A 21,994-nucleotide genomic window follows, 5' to 3' on the forward strand; every position below is an offset into this window, starting at 1 on the left:
ATGCATCTTGACTGGCATTTTACAGATCTCTGGACAATCTGGAAATACATCACATCATTTAGAGAGGATTTCAATGTTACTGCATGTGCAGTTTTTTTTAAAGAAATAAATACCAAATGTATTTAAAATTTGAGGCAATGTAGATAATCTCTTAAAACTTCTCCTATCTTTCTAGAAGTGCTCGAAATCGGAACAGCTCAGTCAAACTGGTTTCATTATTGATATCATGCGCAAATCTAAGTGCTGAATCCGAGGTTTTTGAGTTCACAGCAGACTGCTCTTAAAGCTTGATGCAATCTAGCATTAGATGCCAGAATAATATCTCACCCGTTTTCTCAATCACCTCAGTTTTGCTGCTCTCTTTTTAGGGCATTTACTGAAAGTGTTAAAAGTAGGGCACAGCTTGACAACATTCATACAGGGTTTCTGCAGGTTTTATGAAGGTAATTGTAAGACTTTAAAAAAATAAAAAATAAAAAAAACTTTTTAAGAGCAATTAAATAAAATTTAAGGAATAAATTGAAGGGAACACAATGTGTCGATAGGTTCTCTAAATGTTAAGGGAGAAACACAATGAGTTGTAATAGTTGAAAATACAACTTCAACAGATATCCATTACTTTTTAATTTATTTTACAAAGAAAATTAGCTTGAATTGCTCCGCTTCCAACCACTAGAATAATGAAATAACTGTTACTGTATCTTCTAATCACAAAAGTGATGTTCTTTCTCAGTGTTTTCATTTTGTTTTCCAGTTCAAATGTCTAAAGATTCTTATATCGAAATTTACAGGAAATACAAAAGTCTTGTTTTCTGTGAAACTGATCAAAATTAAGTGAGTTTATTGTTAAAACTGGAACAAATATCTGCCAGTGGGCTAAGAAAAATCAGCTTAAAGGTCCCGTTCTTCGTGATCCCATGTTTCAGACTTTAGTTAATGTGTAATGTTGTTGTTAGAGTATAAATAAAATCTGTAAAATTTTAAAGCTCAAAGTTCAATGCCAAGCGAGATATTTTATTTAACAGAAGTCGCCTACATCGAATGGCCAGTTTGGACTATATCCCTCTACTTCCTTCTTTAATGACGTCACTAAAACAGTTTTTTGACTAACCTCCGCCCACAAGAATACACAAGAGTTGCGTTTGTAGAGTGTGTTTGTCGCCATGTCGTCGAAACGCTGTTATTTTCATCCCGCAGTCCAATCACCGGGTCTGATTCCGGCTCAAATTGATAGGGTAAAATTAAAGACATGTTTACAATAACACTGAGCGCGTGCATCTCCACGTTATGGTAAGAGGCGTGACCTTTCCGGGCAAGATGCGCTAAACTGCTGTCAAATCACAACACAGGAACCGCTGGCACAATCAGAACTCGTTACGTATTTCTGAAGGAGGGACTTCATAGAACAAGGAAGTCATCAGCCCGTTTTTATGACAGTGGAAACAGCGGTATACAGATAAGTAAATTATGTGAAAAATACTGTGTTTTTTTACACGCGAAACATGAACACATGTTATATTGCACACTATAAACACAATCAAAGCTTCAAAAAACCACGAAAAACGGGACCTTTAATTCAGCTTAATTTTCATAACTCATTGGCAGATATTTGTTCTTATTTTAAGCATAAAGCCACTTAATTTTGATCATTTTCACAGAAAACAAGACTTACATTTGTGTTGAATTTGCGCATCTTGATAAAACATTGGGAAACAGGATACATGCACACTACAGAAATATTACTCAGAGTATTTATCTACAAAACATGTATATGTGGTGAGCTGCTCTTACCGTTGAATCTGTCGATGGCTTCCTGTCTGAGAGCTCCAGTAATGCCTCCATCAATTCGCTCATATTTATAACCCTCATAATCCAAGAAATCCTCTAGCAAATCCAGCATCTTGGTCATCTAAGTAGGAAACAAGTGTGTGTAAATATTTCTATGATCCAATCAAACTTTTCAGAGCAAGTACCACATCTGATCAAATCAGACCATCCAAGTAGCATGTCATGGGCTCCATATTAGACTGCAATAATTAGAAACACAAAGCTGTATTCAATTTGAATAGAAATAACACATGGTAAAAACAATTTAAAAAACAAAATATTTTGTAATATTTTTAGTATTTTACATTTCTAGAGTTTCTGCTGTGTACCACCTGGGGGCACTAAACATTACACAATTTGAGAGTCCATGCAATAGCAAATACAGCAGCTTCTTTTGTGACATGTGTAAATAACAGGTTATGTGAATGTGTATTTATTACATGTGCATTTGTACCTGAGAGAACACTAGCACTCGGTGGCCTTGTTCTTTCAGTTTTCTGAGCATTTTCTGCAGCAGCATGAGTTTCCCAGACGCCTTAGTGAGACCGACACCTTCATAAGCTCCACTTGGAGTTTTGGGAGCTTCCTGCAACACACAAACACAACAAAACAGCCTATGATACATATATGCACAGCAAAAAAAAACTGACAAATGGTAAACTCAACATTTTGACTGCATTTGAACAACATTTTCTAACAGCAGGTGGCAGTATTTCACACAAGTTAGAATGGGCCCAAAAATTTGTTCTAAATCTAAATGTTTTCTTGTAGCTGTCAAAGATACAGTGTGTGTTCTTACGGCAGAAGCGACAGGGAAGAGGTAGGGGTGGTTGCAGCACTTTTTTAGGTCCATCATAATGTTGAGCAGAGACACCTGGTTCCCTCCTCCCTTAGAATTCAGCGCCTCAAAGTTGCGTGTCAGAATGAACTTGTAGTATTTTCTGTTCACACACAGGTTACACACAAAAAACATATGAAAAAAACCTCTCCACATAAATCTATATATCGGCTATTTCTCTTTTTGTATTGAATGTTTCAAGCTGGCACGGATAATGTGAAATATATTTAAGCAATTTAACTGATTTAATTACTTAATTATGCTAATAATTTTGAGATGTATGAATAAATTCAACGTCATCACATTTTGTTTGTGATACTGATGTCGTGGGTCTCACTTCTGCATGGGGCTGAGCTCCACTCGGACGATCAGCTCAGTTTTAGCCGGCATGTTCTTAAACACGTCAGCTTTGAGTCTCCGGAGCATGTGTGGGCCGAGCAGGTCATGCAGTTTCTTGATCTGGTCCTCTTTAGAGATGTCCGCAAATTCCTCTAGAAAACCCTCTAGATTGCTGTGGGACAGAAACAAAGTTAGATGATTAAAGTGTCTGAGTTGATGTGTACCATCCAGTGGACCCAAAAAGTATCAGAACACTTCAGACAAACTAAAAACAGATAACATACATTAGATAACATACTATGTTTTACTGTCAAAATACTTTGTTGGGCCACTTTTATAGTCTAGAGTGTATAAATATGCTTTTATGTGTTTGGTGGTACTTGAAGCGGTTGGGCGTCAGGAAGTTGAGCAGGTGGAAAAGTTCTTCCAGGTTATTCTGGAGTGGCGTTCCTGTTAGCAGCAGCTTGTGGTCTATCTTGTAGTCATTCAGTCTCCTGAAGAACTAACACACCACAACAACAGACTTCAGTTAATAAAACACACACACACACAAAATAAATTTTTCTCTCAACTGGAAACATACAAAAAAAAAATGTTGTATTAAAGGTGCTAAAGAGAATCTTTTCGTCGACTGAGAAACCAAAGACTGTTACTGAGTTTTTGAAATGAGCGCATGCGTAAGAATTTCGAGGGAACGCCTCCCAAAACTCGTGCACGTTGGCACGTCGTGTTTACCACCGGCATTCGCTGTGTCGTGTTAGTGGATTCATTATGTCGGACTCACCGCATGTAACTCATAATCTGCAGTTGTTATTCCTGTCTCCTGACAAAAACATTGCATGCGGCGCCTGTGGAGTGTGGAAAGTTACTGGAGCGCGCAGCCGTGCACGTTTCTCACAAGGAACGTCACGGCAGTGATTGACAAGCCAAAGGGCCAATCGATCGGCTGATGTTTTTAAGGCCCTACCTCGTGCACAGATGATGTATATTAATATTGTTACTTTCAGTGCACCTAATAAATAGTCTTTTATCAGTTAGTAAAGACAGTTTCAAGTAATATTGCAAAAATGTATAAAGCAAAACATCCTCTTTAGCACCTTTAAACCAAGATAAGCAGCACTTCCAGAATGCAATTTATGTATGTGTAGATTATCCTCAATGTATATACCGTAACCCTACCTTTAAAAGTTTGGGTCAGAAAGATTTTTTTTTTAAGTAATTAATACTGTTATTCAGCAAGCACTCTTTAAATTGATCAAAAGTGACAGTACAGATTTTTACATTGTTACAAAAATGCCCTATTTAAAGGAGCTATGTACGAATGTACGAATTTCATGTATTAATTGCATTTTTTTATTGCCAATATGTGAACAACTTGAATTTATTATTATTTATTATGATGGTTTATAAAAGTGCAGGTTTACTTCTGTCATCCATCTGTCATCTACTGTGTTGCAAAGAATCCAAAAAGTAATTTCCTTTCCTGTATTAAATTAGAAAAAAATTCTAATTAAATTTAAATCTCCCAAACTCTTTCTCTCTGTCACACACACACACACACACACGCACACACATGTATTCAAGAACACAAGAACACACACACACAAACCAATCCTGGACAGAAAACCGGAAAAACCCATGAAGTCAGTATACCTTAGACTGGTTGTTTTTGAGACGGTGGGCTTCATCCACTACAAGACAGGCCCAGTCAATGGACTTAAGAACATTCTGGTCTATAGTCACAAGCTCATAGGACGTCAACAACACATGGAACTTAATGGGTGCTTCTCTCTGGAGAAATGATAGGCAGAAAATGAAAAGAATGGTTACAGTAAAAGTAATTTATTGTATGTTTCTTCTTACATTAGCAAATTACATCTTTTCTCTCCTTTACCATACTATGGCTCCTCTCCTTGAGCTATTTTACTCTTCATTTTCCTCCTCACACTGTACATCTTTGCATTTCACCTCTCCAATCACCAACCATTTCATCCTTTCAGCACTCATCTCCTCACCCGTAATTTGAAGGCTTTCTTTCCTCCCTTCACCGCCGTGTCATCGAAGGTGAACTCGTTTTCGCGGATGATGGCCCTGCTGTCCTTGTCTCCGGTGTAGGTGACAACGTAGAAGTCGGGAGCCCACATCTCAAACTCCCTCTCCCAGTTAATGATTGTGGAGAGTGGTGCACTCACCAGGAAAGGCCCTTTAGTGTGACCCTTGCGAGAGAAATAAACCGAGTGATAAGGAAGGAAGGACAGAGAGGAACAGGATGGGAGAGAGAAAATATAACGTGAAGTTCAAAACTTTACTTGTCATTTAACATAGACTTGTGTAACCTGACCCACACAGACCTCTTTAAACAGTGAGTAGAGGAAGACAATGGTCTGGATGGTCTTGCCCAAGCCCATTTCATCAGCCAGGATGGTGTCGGTGCCCTGAGCCCAGGAGAAGCGTAGCCAGTTCAGCCCCTCCAGCTGGTAGAGGTGCAGCGTCCCTCCTGTCTCTGTCACAAAGTCTGGCTGCTCCTCATACTTGATTGTGGGCTGGAAGAAGAGAGATGGGTAGAGAAGTGGTGAGAAAAGACAGAGAGAAGGGTAGTCCTACATGCCCCAAAAGCTTTAAAGGGGACCTATTATGCACCTTTTTAAAAGATGTAATATAAGTCTCTGGTGTCCCCAAAATGTGTCTGTGAAGTTTCAGCTCAAAATACCCCACAGATCACGTGTGTCCCTTTAAATGCAAATGAGCTGTTGCTACCGGCCCCCTTTCCAGAAGAGGGTGGAGCTTTAACAGCTCCTGCTTCAGATATTCAACAACAACAAAGCTGGAGAATCTCACGCAGTCAAAATGACGATCGTCAGTAACTGTGTTCAGCCTTACATTGTTCAAACCGGAGTCGGACACTGATAGAGAGACTCAGGAAGAAGTTACAACTTTTAGAATGGATCTGGACGTTTCTGAATGATTAGTTGATAAATTTATGTAGTTGCTGTGGAGTTGATTAACTCATCGACTAGCATGTGCCGTCATGTTAATCTCTTGTGAAAATCCAGCATTGAACTGACCCTCAACCTGACCAATATTATTTAAAAAAAATGACTAATTATGCTTCACACTGAAAGAGATGTCCATCTGCTAAACAGATTATGAGAACACCATTCTGACTATGTAGTACTTGTTTGATTTTACTACAGACTTTAGCAAATATTGTACTTGGCCAAAAGATATTAGAACCACTGGTATAAAAGACAGGGGCTGACACTAACATCATTAACAGGTGTGCTTGGAGCTTCATCATTCTCCTCTCTCCTCCTCATCTTCCTTGGCTTCTCTGGGTCTTCCCTCATCACTTCCTCCCTGTGAGAGATCATTCAACATATATTGATAGAAAACTAAAAAAATGATGTAAAAGAGGTTATAATGCAGATGTAGCACATTAAAATGTTAGTTCACCCAAAAATGAAAATTATGTCATTAATGACTCACCATCATGTGGTTCCAAACCAGTAAGACCTCTTTTCATCTTCGGAGCACAGTTTAAGATATTTTAGATTTAGTCCGAGAGCTTTCTGTCCCTCCATTGAAAATGTTTGTACGGTATACTGTCCATGTCCAGAAAGGTAATAAAAACATCATCAAAGTAGTTCATGTGACATCAGTGGGTTAGTTAGAATTTGTTGAAGCATCGAAAATACATTTTGGTCCAAAAATAACAAAAACTACGACTTTATTCAGCATTGTCTTCTCTTCCGGAATCCTTTCCATTGAATTGATTCCATTGAATCCTTTCATCTGTCGGCGTTGGTAATGCACTTATACGTCGTTGTTTTTTGCGATTAGGACATCCGCGACATGCACACTTACGCACCATTTAAAAAAATATAGCAATACCAAAATACATACAATGTAGAATAGCTTGAACACAGCGTGCGTCTCCCTCAGACTGTAAACGAAGCTCTGGCGCACCGGATAACACGTCAGCAGCGTCTTACGTCAGCAGCGTCACTGAGAGAGTCGTGAACCCGGATGAACAACAGACCCAGAAGAGAAGACAATGCTGAATAAAGTCGTAGTTTTTGTTATTTTTGGACCAAAATGTATTTTCGATGCTTCAAAAACTTCGAACTAACTTCTAACTGATGTCACATGGACTACTTTGATGATGTTTTTATTACCTTTCTGAACATGGACAGTCTACTGTACAAACACTTTCAATGGAGGGACAGAAAGCTCTCGGACTAAATCTAAAATATCTTAAATTGTGCTCCGAAGATGAACGGAGGTCTTACGGGTTTGGAACGACATGAGGGTGAGTCATTAATGACATAATTTTCATTTTAGGGTGAACTAACCCTTTAAAAGGCAAACAAGTCAATGTTTACAGTGAATAAGGATCATCCATCTATGTATGAAACATCTATGTATGACTGCACCTGTGTCTCCAGTATGCCGTTTTGTATGCGCTAAACTCAGGGATGTCCAGCTCATCTCTCTCCCAGGTGCACTGGTCATAGGTTAGATCTCTCCATTTAACCAGGTAGTGGTAGTTGCCCTTCTTATCCACGCTGTGCGCACACAAACACACTTTAATCTTCTGACAGTACAAAGTATTAGTATATACAGTATAATATATTTGATTAACACAAAAAACACACACACCTATGATTGATTATCCTGTGAACCATCATCCATTCTGGCTTGATGCCATATCGATAGTACTTCTCCTCCAGAATGGCATATTGAGGGTCTTTGGCCCGCCGCTTTTCACTTTTCCCAGAATCCTCCTCTCCCCCAGAGCCGTAGTCCAGACTTGGCGGCTCGTCCATGTCTGTTTTCCTCTGGTAGTTCCGGAACATCACAGAGTGGAAGATCTCGAGCTGAGGAAGGACAGATGGATAAGAGAAAAGTCTGTACATCCTGTAACATCTCACACATCTGCCTCACTCTCGCACCTGTAGCTCTGTAATCCAGGTGCAGTGCCAGTAGGACTGTGCCGCTAGCTTCACAAAGAACTCTCTCTCTGGACGACCCTTCATGGGCGGAGGGGGCGGGGCATCAGGTGGTGCATCTGGGGGTGGAGGGACAGGAACAGGGGGTTGGGGATCACCCCATCGCCAGTGCAGAATTTTTTGCACTCGCCCTTTGATTGGTGGACACTGAAAAACAGACAACAGAAGTTAACAGCAGATCGTATTAAACATTTCTGCTAGACTGACCACTGAGGAATTTGTGATGTATTAAATATAAATTAAAATCACAAGCAATAACCTAATATTTGACTTTGTCCCCAAACACATCTCCCTTGAGCCAAAACCAACCGCAATAATTTTAAACCCAATCAAAATCAGCACAACTCAACTTACTTATCCCATCTAAATTCAACCCAATTCAACTCAGCTAAACCCATCTCAGTTAACACACCTCTTTTTAACCCAAATCAGTCTTTACTTCTCTTTATATACTGTATATATTATTTTATTGTGTGTATTTAAAATACATAAAAAGCTAGATATATACAGATGCAATTTATTGCTGTGATGCAAAGCTGAATTTTCAGCATCATTACTCCAGTCTTCAGTGTCACATGATCCTTCAGAAATCATTCTTATATGCTGAAGATATCATCTAATATGCTAAAGAAACATTTTTTATTATTATAAATGTTGAAAACAGTTGTTTTTCTGAATATTTCTGTAGAAACTGATAAAATTTTAATCAGGATTCTTTGATGAAAACAAAGTTAAAAAAAACAATGCAAGTCTTTGTGTCCTTGCTAAATAAAAGTACAAATATATTTATTTATTTTTACTGACCCCATATATATTTCACACATAAATTAACAAAATTACAGCTTGTAAAATAAGTTTAAAAATATTCTGTTCAGAAGTGATATTTACCTTGAATTTCTTTCTTTTCTTCACACATCACATGTCTCATATTTCATCTCAAGCATGCTCTTCACTGACACTGTTGTCTCCACCAAGTACACTAACTTTTGAAAAAACTTCATTAGGGCCAATTTGTTTGTTGTGGTGACTCCACAACTACGGGACATCCACCCGTCATTTTTCCACTTTAAATACTGAAATGGTTTAAGTTTCTATTTCCACAGTTTTAGTTCTTAGTTTAAGGTTTAATGTTTGGGTCAGAGACAAAAACTGCATAAAAGCAAAAAAGACATTTCAAAATCAGCAAATATCAATGATGGATTTATTGCAAAACGTTTTCAAGACACTTTCAATACAACAAAAATGAGTCAATATTAAGCCCTGGGACGTAAAATTGCCAGTCATTGAAGAATCACCTGTGTAGTGGCAATGTATTACTCACAGTGCAGCGTGGACAGAGCCATTCTCCGTTGGGGATCTCCGGTAGTGGGGGGTTCAGGCAGTGAATGTGATAGGATGATGGGCAGGAGTCACAGCACAGCAGCTCTCCTCCATCTTTACACACGCGACAGAACTCCATGTGATCATCCTCCTCTTCCTCTCCACCAAGACCAACCTCCACATCCCGGACATCATCACACTCCTCTTCAAAGTCCTCAAAGTCTTCTTCCTTTGCTTCCCACTGGATCCCTTCTTTCTCCTAAAAAACATGGGACTTTCATTACAATGAATCTAGAAAAGCTTAAAGATCCTACAGACAGGAAAATATATCAGACGATATCTGACTTCACTGAGTCCTTCAGTTTAAAATCAGTCAGTGATTCGACGGTGATAGGATTGGGTGGATGTGACTCACACAGTGAGGGCAGCTCCACTTGCCCTCAGGCGCTTTCTCCAGCTCAGGCTCAAGGCACACCAGGTGGTACGCTCGAGGACAGGTATCACACAGAATGATCTCTCCTCCCTGCTGACACACCTCGCAGTAGTCCTGATGGTCTGTCTCATAGCCATCACCATCCTCATCACCCAGCACTGAGAGCGAAAGTGAGAGATACAAAATTAATTTTAACTCTCTGATGCATAATGACCACTTCAGTAAGATTTTAAAAGCAATTTTTAGCCATTAGGTGTGGGTGTGTGTGTATGTGTGGGGTGGGGGGGGGCATACAACCAAAATCTCTCATGCACGCCCCACTCTTTATTTTCTCATTTGCGCATGTTTCTTTATTACTTTAATATGTCAGTAACTTTAAGTAGTACTGTGCTACGTGGATAAATTTACATACCAAGATATAGCTTAATCTGTAAAGTAGACACTTTATATCATTGCTCTGATATATATTATATCTGATATATATTGCTCCGTCATACCACCCAGCTCTAATTGCAGTGAACAACTTTGAATAATTTTGGGACACAAGAATTGGAAATGATTATATTTTGATTTCAAGTAAGTTTTTGCTTTTGTGATTTATTTCATAAATCAGAGGGTTAAACAAAAGCATTGTTTTTAAAGACAGATCCAATACAATGATGAGGGGAAAAAACTCTCACCCTTTTTCTTCTTCTTTGCTGGTCGACCCCTTTTGTTCTTCTTGACCCGTCCCGAGCTGTCAGAGCGGACTGAAGAGCTGTGAACGCTGGAGTTCTCCTGCTCAGAGTCGTCCTCATCCACCTCCTCACTCTGCATTACAACCACACACAATCAAATACAACTACTGCACCAACACACATTTATGTGCATACATTATGCATTACACACAAACTCTCACCGAACTGCTCTTCTTCCTCTTGTTACCAAGTGCTCCCAGTTTGATGCGCAGAGGAGCCATTTTCTTGGGTTTTGGCTTCTTCTTGTCTGAGACACGAGGACTCTTGCTGCGTTTCTTGTAACCAGGGCCTGCCGATAACCAATAAATGGGCAATATTAAAATTATATAACATTTTGTCTTGATAAATTAAAAAATAAAAGACTAAAATCTAAAATTAATTGTCTTAAAACACTACAAGTTCATTTAGCATCACCACATTATAAGGTACAGTATAAAAAAAAAAAAATTAATTTTGAGATTCACAAAATTCAATTTAATTGCTTATTAAATTAATGTTTTATAAGTGCCCATATTACGCTTTTTCGAATATTACCTTTCATGCAGTGTGTACTATAGCTGTTTGTGAATGTAAAAGATGCAAAGTTTTAAAGATCAAAGTGCACGACAAATAAAGTTATTGTCTCCTAAAAGAAAGAATCGATTCTGGACTGCAGAAACGAGTCGTCAGTAAGTCCAGTCTCACTTCCTGTTACAAACCTACGTAACAAAACATTGTAAAAAATGTGCATAATGCCAGCATATGGTCTTCATTGGCTGCCCATGAACAACGTCTACTTCGACCCTCAAACACTGTAGTTGTAGCTGAGGCCTGGAAGAGTTTGGTTTGTGTTGTCGACAAGTTGAGATGATGCTGTTTTCAGCGCTGTGAATCCACTTTGATGCACTTCAAAAGCATGAGGACTAGCGGTGGAACTGATATGGAAAAATCGCCACTGTGTATCAAGCGCTGAGAAAGATCCAGAGCTGAAATTCAGATATGGTAATTAACGTTTCGATTCCAACACACCCTGTAAGTGGCTGACCAATCACAACAGACTGGGCCGTTTGATCAATAAAAGCAGAGTAGGCTCGAGGAAAGGAGGGGTTTAGAGAGACTGAATCTTCAAACTAACCGTTTTTAGACTATTTGAGAAATTAAGTGATGTACAATGTGTAATAAAATTAAAGTGTTTTTTGACCTTGAATGCACGAAAACCTATTGTAGGAGACCTCCAAAACAAAATTAGGAACCTTAAAATAGCATAATAGGGACACTTTAAGTGACCGTTAAGATGATGACAAAGGTCATCTGAATCTAAAAACAGAAAAAATTAGCATACACATTTAACTATTCAGTATTATAATTTTTTTATGAATTGCTATCAATCCTACAAAATCATACATTTTTGATGCTGTGTGTTTATATTACCAAAATCTGTACTGATACCCATAAAGCTGCCCATGCTTTTTGACCCCTAACCTTTGCCCTCTTTGGTCTTGGCCTTGCGAAGTGGTGGTGGCTGAGGTGGAGGTTCAGGGGAGGCTGTTGCTGCAGAGACCTGCTCGGCAACGGCTGCTGCGGCAGCGGCGGCAGCTGCAGCGACGGCTGCTGCCGAGCCTTTGAACGGATTATTGGAGCTGAACTCACGCCATTTGGCCCCCAGAATGGTCATCATCTTGGACATGGGGATTTTAGGGTTCTTCTTAGCAATCATGGGTCTGCAGAAGACAATATGTTTAATGCAGAAATGTTGCTGCAGAGGAACTACAATGTGGGAAACCCCTGGTTCAAGTCAGTACCTCATAAACTGGCTGAAGGCCTTGTAGTTGGTTAGTGTGCGGTAATCTTCTTCTGTGAATGTGTGATCGACATCTTCCAGCCCCCACTCTCTAGCCAGCTGGGCTGATGTTTTCATCTCTACCGGCTGGAAGAGAAGTTTCATCATATGGCTGTCATAGTGTGGATAGGTAATAAACATCTGGAAACATCTGGGCTCCACTACATGTTAGAAGGATCAGTAATTATGTGTGTGGTACAACAGCTAAAAACACCATGTCACAGTTTGTGCATGTCATTCTTTCATAATTTCTAGATGCAAGTACGAGTAGAATCTCTGCATATGTGTTTGTGAATGTGTGAAGTCGATGTCTGCAAATTTCTTGCATATACAGCAACACCAGCTCTCCAGATAAAAGCCATTCATCTTCTGGTTGAGAAAATTATGGAAGGCCCTTTCTTATACACCAAGACAACACCATTATGGCATAATAATTGTTTGCGTACTGGTAACAAACCCTTTGTTTTTAAAGACTGGTCTGATTCCGGTATTCATACCCTGAAGTGGTTTAATTTCTTAGGTCTATTATTCAGTTCTTTTATTACAGTACTCTTATATTCCAGCTATCTACTCCTGGGAAAGGGAAGGTTTAGTTAAACCTGACTGGGACGTGGTATGGGCCATATGTTTCACTGCATCTAAGTAACTGGCACACCAGATGATCCATCATAAATGTATTACAAGGGCTTATATTACTCCTAGTGTATTGTATAAGATGAAGGTTAGATCTGATCCGTTCTGTCATCTATGTAATAAATCCACAGTATGTTCTTATTCGCACATGTATTGGGATGTGGTACTTTTTAGACTTTTCTAAGTACTGTTCTTTTGGATATTCTACATTTGAATATACCTCAAGACCCTTTTCTTTTTCTGCTTTTAAATGACTCTGTTCTCCAGCTAAATGCTCATCAAAAAAGGGCCTTATTAGCAGCAAGCACTGCTGCCAAAAAGACTATATTAAAGCTATAGATGGAACAATCCTGCAACTTTCACCTTATTTTAGAGACATTGTCTTGCTGGAAGGTACCACTGCCAAGCTCAACCGCGCAAAGGATAAGACTATTCAGAGCTGAACCAAAATTGTGGAGATGTTGTTAGATAAGCATGAAAGTTGACTTCCCTCCCTCCCTTTTTAATACGACATCCTACATATCCTTCTTTTCTTTTCTTTTTTTTTTGGGGGGGGGGGGGGGGGGCTTTTTTTTCTTTTTTTTATGTGGACAGTTTTCATGGCATCTGTCTGTATATAGTTCATAGGAGCTTTGATATACAGTGCACAGCATAAATGAGTACACCCCCTCTGAACAAATACAAAAGATGTATTTTCTTTATGATCACTAATACAATTCATGGAAAGATGGCAAAACTAAAATGTATTAAACATATACATAATAAAAACTGAGAAATATATGTCATTAATAGCCATAAAATAAGTAAATTAGCCAATTTTGTTTAAATCAAGGATTGCAGAAATGAGTACACCCTAGATTTAATTCAACAAATGTATAATATTGTAGCACTTAGTATGCCCTCCATAATTTTGAATATACTGCTCTGACCCTTCTTGGCACAGAGTGTACAAGTTCATGACAAATTGTCACATCTGTCCTGTTTAACTCCTGGATGATGAGCTCCTTAAATGTCCTGATCTTTAATGGGGAGTGTTGCTCAACTAAAGAGAGGAAAAGAGAGCTCAACTCATCTCTACAGAATCCCCCACAGGTGCTCAAGGGTGTCAAGACTGAGTGCAATACATGTCCACAGAAGGTTTTTCAGATTGGGAGAATGCATATCCTTATTGTCATGTTGAAAAAATGCCCAACAATGCAGGGAATGAGGAAAGGGTAACATCTTCTGTTTCAAGTTTGTGCATTAAATTACATAGTGGTGTGGGAATTCATGACAGCATTGATAAAGCACAGCTCCCTCACACCTTCAGCACTCATACATCCCTATATAAGAGCTTTACTACCACTGAACTTTACTGTGGGAACCAGACACTTCTCACTGTACTCCTCCTCTATCAACACCATAACATTTTGGATGATGTTAGATCCCAAATGATTGATTTGGTCCAATGAGACCAGAGAATTTATTCCCAGAATCTATATTTTGTAAATATGGGCTTTGGAAATGGCTAACTGACTTTATTGTGTTTTGGCTACAGTAGGTAGTTCCAGTGAGAACAACAACCATGCATGTCATTTCTGCAGGCTGCATCTTACTCTGTGAGATAAACAGTCACTCTTTTCATAGCTTTTGCTGGCTCTGAGACACTCGCTTGGTGTTTCTCCTGTCCTTTGTCTAGCAAAAAAATCCCTCATCACTAAATGAAAGCTTAAAATGAAGGCCTCATTATTTGAGGGGCCTTGACACAAGTCCATTGTTTTTGAATTTCTGTTACTTTTGCTATATTTTCTCACTTAAAACAATGATTTGGTAATCCTCTTGTGCCACTGTCCTCTTTTGTGGTAAAAAATAAGTCTCCTGACAGTTCTCTTCCATTGTTGTCAGCATTAAGTCTGAGAATGATTCAGTGGGCTGTTTAGCACTTTTAATTGTCAATAAATTACTTCTCTTTAAATGTTTTGGTTCAACATACTTACCTGTTAATCAAACATTACCTTAAACTTACACCAGAATTTTTTTATTTCATTTTATTTAGTAACTTTTAGGAGGGTATACTCATTTTTGCTACACAACATTTTATCACATTGATAAGAAAATCTTATTTCCCTGAATAATTTTGACATGCTTCTTTGGTAAATGATTAAGCAGACTTGCTGGACCATTATATCTCTAAAGAACCCTAACATGTCTTCTAAGTAATTGAGTAATTGCTGACTTTGAGAAGTTTCAGAGGGGGTGTACTCATTTATGCTGTGCACTGTATGTTCCTGGTGTGGAAAATTAAATTTAAAGAAAATGTTGGTCCTAAAAAAGCCATTCATCTTCTGATACACAGTAAATACTAACTGATTATTAATATCACACAATTATTACCTTTTTGTTACACATATTTAGCCAATGTATTGAATATAATGCATTGTTTACAATGTTATTCATTGTTATTTGTTTCTAAGAAATGCCTGGACAAGAAGCCCAGAGCTGACTACCCCTTTGATTCAAAGTGTGATTATTATATTTTATACTTTAATGATGAAGTTTTACTAATGTTTTTTAATGATTAACCAATTAAAAGAAATATAATTGATTACAAAAACTGCCAACTGAGGTTTTGATTTATAGTGTTTTAAGAACATACCAAAGAGAAAACATGATCAAATTGTTTTAAAATGCTTATAATTTAGGCCAGACTCAACTTACTTTAACTAACTTGAGAATAAATAATAAGGTAAAAGGTGTGAAGCAAAACCCTAAAGTTGTTATTAACAAAAAAGTCCTAATTAAACATTACTTGAAATGTCAGTTTGGAAACATAATCTCTAATGTTCCTTAAACTCAAAATTCATAAAATTATAAGAACTAGTAATTCTTTTCAACCCTGTTGTTTGGTTGTCGTTTGTATTTGTGTTTTGTAAGAAATCAATGTTAAGACGATTAGTTTTCCTCTGGTGAACTTGGACCACGTTGAATTTAAGCAACATCTCTCCAGTACAAATTTAAATATTTTAAATAATTACGTAAAATATGATACTTTAATCCTAGATCTGTGTTCTTGCAACTAGGTAACTATACTTTATTAAAGGGGTCATGGCATGGATCTTTTTTATTATTTTAATATGTTCCATGAGGTTCACTTATAATAGTAATAAAGTTTTTTGCCCAAAATACAAAAAAAACAAAAAACAAAAACAACAAATATAAAACTGTCATTTACAGACAAAGCATTATGCTGCTTTTACACTGTGCCTCGTTTACAAAACAAAATGCTCCAAACAAACATATAATACATATAATCTTCTGACGTGATCTGGGACACCTTTCACTCTTCCATTTGTCCTGTTGTTGACAGACTCGTGAATGGAGTATGTCAGAAACTGAATGCGCATCTGTATACTATATCCAGTGTAGACAGTGTCAGTGATTATAATGGGTTTTATTTGCTTTTGATGCGATGCTCACATCCAGTAACTATTCATCAATGTCTTGCTCTGGAGGCAGTCAAATTGCAAGGCAAATTTGATTTCTCATGTCATGACCCCTTTCAAGTTAATTTGTCAATAAAACTATTTTCTTTATTAAATAAAGTATGTCCACAGAAAAACACTTGCAATTCCTACTCCATTTTACTTGAGCCAAACAAGTATGTTTGCTTTTTTTAATCTATATTTTATTATCTAAGTCAGATAAACTAATTCAATTTTACACTTTATAATGAGCTGATTGTGTTTAGATACAGAGGAGAATAAGGAAAAACACACAACCTGCATCAGCAAAGATAACATGCAGCTCAGCATGCAGAGCAAGAAAAGACAGAGAGAGCGCAAATGGATAACCTTTGTGGTCTCTTCATGTGTGCTGTCTTCATCCTCTTTCTTCTTTTTCTTCGTTTTCTTCTCTTTTTTGTCCTTGTGTTTCTTCTTCTTTTTCTTCTCCCCTCCATAATCGCTGGCAGCACTGTCAGAGTTCATGGCATAGTCTGGCTCTGAGTCTCTCTCTATGTCACTGTCCTGAAAGAGACAGAGAAAGTAAGATCAACCTTAAGAACATATCATTAGATGTGTTAATATAATGCATTAATTTAATACACTTAATTATAAAAAGTAATGTGATAATAAATGTGCACAATTACTTTTAAAGGTGCACCATGTAACTTTTTTTGTTCAAAATTAACAACATTTAAATAATGAGTCAATACATCATCAGTCTTTTTTTCCATATAATGTGTTTTTGTCTCAACCTGATTCACTATGGTAAGCCTATTATAAGTGTTTACATTTTAGACCTTGTCGGGATGTTTTTTTTGTGGAACACTGCATACATATGTCACTTGACCGTATGTGTCTTTTCATATCCATAAACAGAAAAAAGTTGCTCCGGCTACTTCGACGTGTGTATGGTGTGGGAGTGACAGAGGTTAGCTGTCACAATGAGTGAGAAAGGCTGACACGGAGCATCTAAATCTCCAACCTCTGGAAAATCACCCATTTTAAAAAACGCAGAACAGAGGAGAGACTGCTGACAAAAAGAGATCGTGACAGAGCTCGTAATAAAACAAGAATCAACATTGGCTTGGCTTTTTGGAGATGGAACTGAGGAATTTGAAACATGGAGATGGAGGTGTTTTTAATTTATAATATTAATATTATAAAGCGCCGAGAATATTTTTGGTGTGCCAAAAAAACAAAATAACAACTTATTTAGTGATGGCTGAATTCAAAACATTGCTTCAGGAAGCTTCGGAGCGTTTTGAATCAGCGTGTCGAATCAGCGGTTCGGAGCGCCAAAGTCACGTGATTTCAGCAGTTTGCCGGTTTAACACGCGATCCGAATCATGATTCGACACAGAAGAATCATAACGCTCCGAAGCTTCCTGAAGCAGTGTTTTGAAATCGTTGTTTTTTTGTTGTTATTTTGTTTTTTTGGCGCACCAAAAATATTCTCGTCGCTTTATAATATTAATATTGAAGCACTGTACTCACATGAACCGATTTAAATATGTTTTTAGTACCTTTATGGATCTTGAGAGAGGAAATGTCATTGCTCCCTATGCAGGCCTCACGGAGCCATCAGACTTCAACAAAAATATCTTAATTTGCATTCCGAAGATTAATGAAACGGCATGAGGGTGAGTAATTAATGACAGAATTTTCATTTTTGGGTGAACTAACCCTTTAAATGTATATATAATAATGTAAAATGTATATATAAATGTTATATATTATTGATTTACTATGTATAATTTAATATAATGTAATTGATATATATATATATTGGCTAATTAATCAGCAAAACAATGCAATTTGCAGATTACTATTTAATAAAAATTTAATGAAAAAAATGCATTTGAACATTTAAAACACATCAACCACATACTATTTTTTTGCGCTTGCGTGCTTTGGCCATCTTCCCCTCCTTGTCCTTGTCTTTCTTCTTCGTCTCTTTCTTTTTCTTAGGGCCTCGTTTCTTTTTCCCCAGGTTGTCCCTGTCTGATGTCTCGCCAATGTCGTCTCCATCATCTAAGTGAGAGAGATGCAGGGAAATGAGGGAACATGGTAGGGCTGATGAAATGAAAGTGACCATAATTCTTTGCAAAACCTCTTGGGTATACTTCAAATCATTTCCCACTTCAATTACTGAACAACACGAGTGGTGCAGAGACCGAGACTGTCACACAGGAAATAAGTCATTCCACTTTTGACTTGAACTAAGCTGTAGGACTTAATGAATTAATCTCGCAAACATGATTATCTACATGACCTAATTATGACAGCCGGCTCGCATGGAAAGCTATTTACAGAGTGAATTTTAAGATGATGATAAATATTGTATGCACTATGCAGCACTCCATAAGGTGAAAATTTCAGGTCACTGCATGAGCAGAAGAAATTACTTTATAGTCACAATGAAATCTAAACTGATGTTTCTTTCTCTTTTTTTAAGGAATGTTGCAGTATTTATTATAAAAGATTTATCCATGCATATCCTTTTTTTTAATTCATGTGTCCTCATAACCTTTAATCAAAATAATTCCCCCTTCCTCTCGCAAAAAATGTCTTTTCTCTGATGACATGTTTATTGGCGCAAGGGCGGGACAACCTGTCACTCACATGAGATCGACCAATTGCAAACCACAATGATCCAATTCCTGAAGGACAAAATCAAGTCCCACCCTACTTTTTTCTTGTATGAGAAAAGCCTTTTCACTTGGATAAATGTCACAACAGAGAAGAAAAGACTATCGCAACTTCCGTTTCATGTTGATTTTAAGTAAAATAAATAAATAAAAAATAGAAAAAAATAGAATAGAATAATTAAATGATGGAGTAACTTCAAAAATTCTTTAAATCTTTCAAAATGTGTTTTCAGTTCAGCTAAAAATCGAAATCATCTAAATCAAATGGGTTAATATTACATATTCCAAATAAGGTGCCTGTATTATGCTTCCATAAAAGGAGCTTTGACAGACATCATCTTTCAGGGGGGCAAAGTGGAGTTAAACAGCTGGAGTCATGTGACAATTTACAGGCAGCAGCCATGTAAAAATCACATGAAACCAAACCAGTCTGTTCTTTCAATTAATAGCAGACAGATCTGTGTAGAACACATCAACAACTCTTTCAGCCCATTTAAATAAAAAATAATAATACATTTTGGACATAATATTAATAAACCTGAAACGAAAGAGATTTTTAGGGTCAGATAAGATAAAAAATACCTCCTCACGTTAACAAGTACACCTACTCACTTTTTACACTGCATCGTTTTACACAGTTTATTTTATAAACGCAGCACCGCTGCAGATATATCATCATATCATGTCTGACTAACAGCAGATAACGCAGAAGTGTCGCCATTGCGCTGCGATAAATGAGTTGAATTTGATAGTGTCTTTGTTGCTGGGGCGCGCGGGCAGAGCCCTTTTTTCCCCGCTCGCTGCAGCCAGGGGCGGCAGTAGCACGCACTCAGGGCTCGGTGATTGAGAGGCCGCGAGCCGAGCTGATGCTCCCCTCGTCGTGAACTCTTGCACCTGGGGAGCAGACCACCAGATGAACCGCAGTTGAAGGTCGCGGGGGCGAGACAGGACGCGCGTGCTAATTGATTCACGCGCGCTGTGGGAATGCGCGAGACACACACACACACACTAAACGAGGGCCCAAATATGACCACAAACATATTCAGCACGGCTGCATAGTATGGCATAAAAGTTAGGATTAATAAAAAAGTTATTTTAAAGAAAAATATTATTTAAAAAATGCATTCTTTAACCAGTTAATTTTAAGAAAAACATTACAAATATAATCGTCAAATAATAATATGACACAGCATCATGTTTATAACTAAGCACTATAAAATGTCATGCTGTGTGACACATTCATCGACTGAATAGTGGAAACTTTTGACTCGTCACTATCTGTTGATGTCATGCCACAGATACACATAATAATTTAGCGTTTTATTGACATAGTCACACAGCCAAATAGCCTGAGGGCTGGTGAGAGGACAAACTACTGTCATTTTGCAAAGTGAAAGCATCGCAGTACAGATCTTTGCCCTGTACTGAACCAGGCGGCAGTGGGTCGGGTCAAGTTTATTTACATTGTCACAATCAAAGCGGTAGTCCTGACGCTCACGCCTCTTTCTGTCCCGCATTTAGATCAATGAATTGGCTTATTATTCTTTATCTGCTTAAGTAATAATCCGTAACCTTCAGGGCAAACAAAAACGAGATGGTGGCAGCTTAATGATCCTTTGTCAGATCACAGCGGGAGATTAAAAGGCACCATCATATGACAGACCTGATGAATGACACAGACGGGACAGAGAGAGGGGGATCGGTCAACTTTAGCCAAACTCCATGCAACTCTTTGCCGAAATGCACGCGGATAAATAAAGCATACACAATGCCTAACCGCTTGAGAGCAATCAGAATGGAAGTGTGCAGTAGCACTGATGTCGCTGTCGCAGTTTAAGGAATATTCGCGTTTGTTTCGATGTGTTTTTGTGCCCCACGCGCGCTCCCGTGTGTGCCGCGGACTGTACGGTACCTGGCGCGGCTCTTGCTGCAGTTTCTCTAGGCGCCGCCGGCGAGTTTATGTCGCTTGCGTTCTCGTCCAGGTCTCCGTCGTCTTCTTCTTCTTCATCAAAATCTCCTCCCTCGGAATTAACCGCCGTGCCCTCATCTTCCTCACAAGAACGGAGAAGAGATGACATTATATTCCCGTTGGTTACCCCGTTCCGCGAGATCTAAAAGTGTATTCCTTCCGAATTATGATATTTATTTAATATTCAAATCGACACACAAAAAGTGGGGGGCGTTTTGGAATATTTTACACTACAAGGCAGAGAAACAAAGATGGCCGCCCTTATATTTATTTTTTAACAACCCCCCCCCACCCCCCAATAAGAAAAATCCCCTTACATAAAAATGGCTGACTATATTATTTCAGAACGCCCCCCCTCCTCCTCCTCCTCCTCCTCCTTTTTTTTCTTTCTCTCTCTCTCTTTCTCTCTCCCGTCTCCCCTCCCTCCTTAAAAATAATCACATTGTTACTGGAGGGGAGCGTATAGCTGATTGCAACTTGTGTTTGAGCACATTTTAATGTGTGAGCTTTCTCTCTCACTGCTTCAGACTTGCCTGGTGGTAACTGTGTCTGGCTTTCCGAAAGTGCACGTAGTAACGCCCGCGCGCACTGCCGAAAGCATAGGCCGAGAGCAACACGAATCTAACAAACATGGCCACCTTAATATTCTTTAAGGCCCCCACCTTTGTAAAAACAAATCCACAAAAAAAAAAAAAACAGAGCGAAAGGGCTGATGTGAGGTTGGCAAGAGGGGGGAGCGCTGCCGCAGCCATGCCCACACTTACATCATGTTGCATTGCTTAAAAATTAACTATTTGAGGTGAGGACAAAACAAAGCAAGTTATCAGAGCTGCACAAGATAGAATAAATTATTAGCAAAAGGAAATGGCATAGATCTTTCTACATATTTAGCTGCTGCATTTGGACAATGACACAATTTTCTTCTAGAGCTGCTGTGCAG

The 21,994-nt window shown here is 38.3% G+C and overlaps 1 protein-coding gene across 4 annotated transcripts in view; it reads right to left on the reverse strand.

Moving 5' to 3' along the window:
- chd3 (chromodomain helicase DNA binding protein 3) overlaps positions 1-21,370 on the reverse strand; it is a 71,334-nt gene extending 49,964 nt beyond the window's left edge. For 3 of the 4 annotated variants that reach the window (XM_048185841.1, XM_048185839.1, XM_048185838.1), the window contains exons 1-21: positions 20,998-21,370; positions 18,326-18,468; positions 16,786-16,959; positions 12,285-12,409; positions 11,965-12,203; positions 10,665-10,792; positions 10,447-10,576; positions 9,749-9,924; positions 9,335-9,592; positions 7,957-8,160; positions 7,664-7,881; positions 7,438-7,569; positions 6,271-6,361; positions 5,356-5,547; positions 5,020-5,220; positions 4,658-4,795; positions 3,385-3,506; positions 3,003-3,176; positions 2,627-2,768; positions 2,282-2,413; positions 1,792-1,909 (exon numbers count right to left, since the gene is read on the reverse strand). In XM_048185841.1, the coding sequence (XP_048041798.1) occupies positions 1,792-1,909; positions 2,282-2,413; positions 2,627-2,768; positions 3,003-3,176; positions 3,385-3,506; positions 4,658-4,795; positions 5,020-5,220; positions 5,356-5,547; positions 6,271-6,361; positions 7,438-7,569; positions 7,664-7,881; positions 7,957-8,160; positions 9,335-9,592; positions 9,749-9,924; positions 10,447-10,576; positions 10,665-10,792; positions 11,965-12,203; positions 12,285-12,409; positions 16,786-16,959; positions 18,326-18,468; positions 20,998-21,163 (3,403 nt within the window). In that variant the 5' untranslated portion in view covers positions 21,164-21,370. Of the gene's footprint in view, positions 1-1,791; positions 1,910-2,281; positions 2,414-2,626; positions 2,769-3,002; positions 3,177-3,384; positions 3,507-4,657; positions 4,796-5,019; positions 5,221-5,355; positions 5,548-6,270; positions 6,362-7,437; positions 7,570-7,663; positions 7,882-7,956; positions 8,161-9,334; positions 9,593-9,748; positions 9,925-10,446; positions 10,577-10,664; positions 10,793-11,964; positions 12,204-12,284; positions 12,410-16,785; positions 16,960-18,325; positions 18,469-19,697; positions 20,069-20,997 lie in introns of those variants that run through there. The other variant, XM_048185840.1, reaches the window with a different exon arrangement.
- Between the last annotated feature and the right edge of the window lie 624 nt (positions 21,371-21,994).

The sequence above is a fragment of the Megalobrama amblycephala genome, linkage group LG3 (assembly GCF_018812025.1).
Source record: "Megalobrama amblycephala isolate DHTTF-2021 linkage group LG3, ASM1881202v1, whole genome shotgun sequence".
Classification (NCBI taxonomy): domain Eukaryota; kingdom Metazoa; phylum Chordata; class Actinopteri; order Cypriniformes; family Xenocyprididae; genus Megalobrama; species Megalobrama amblycephala.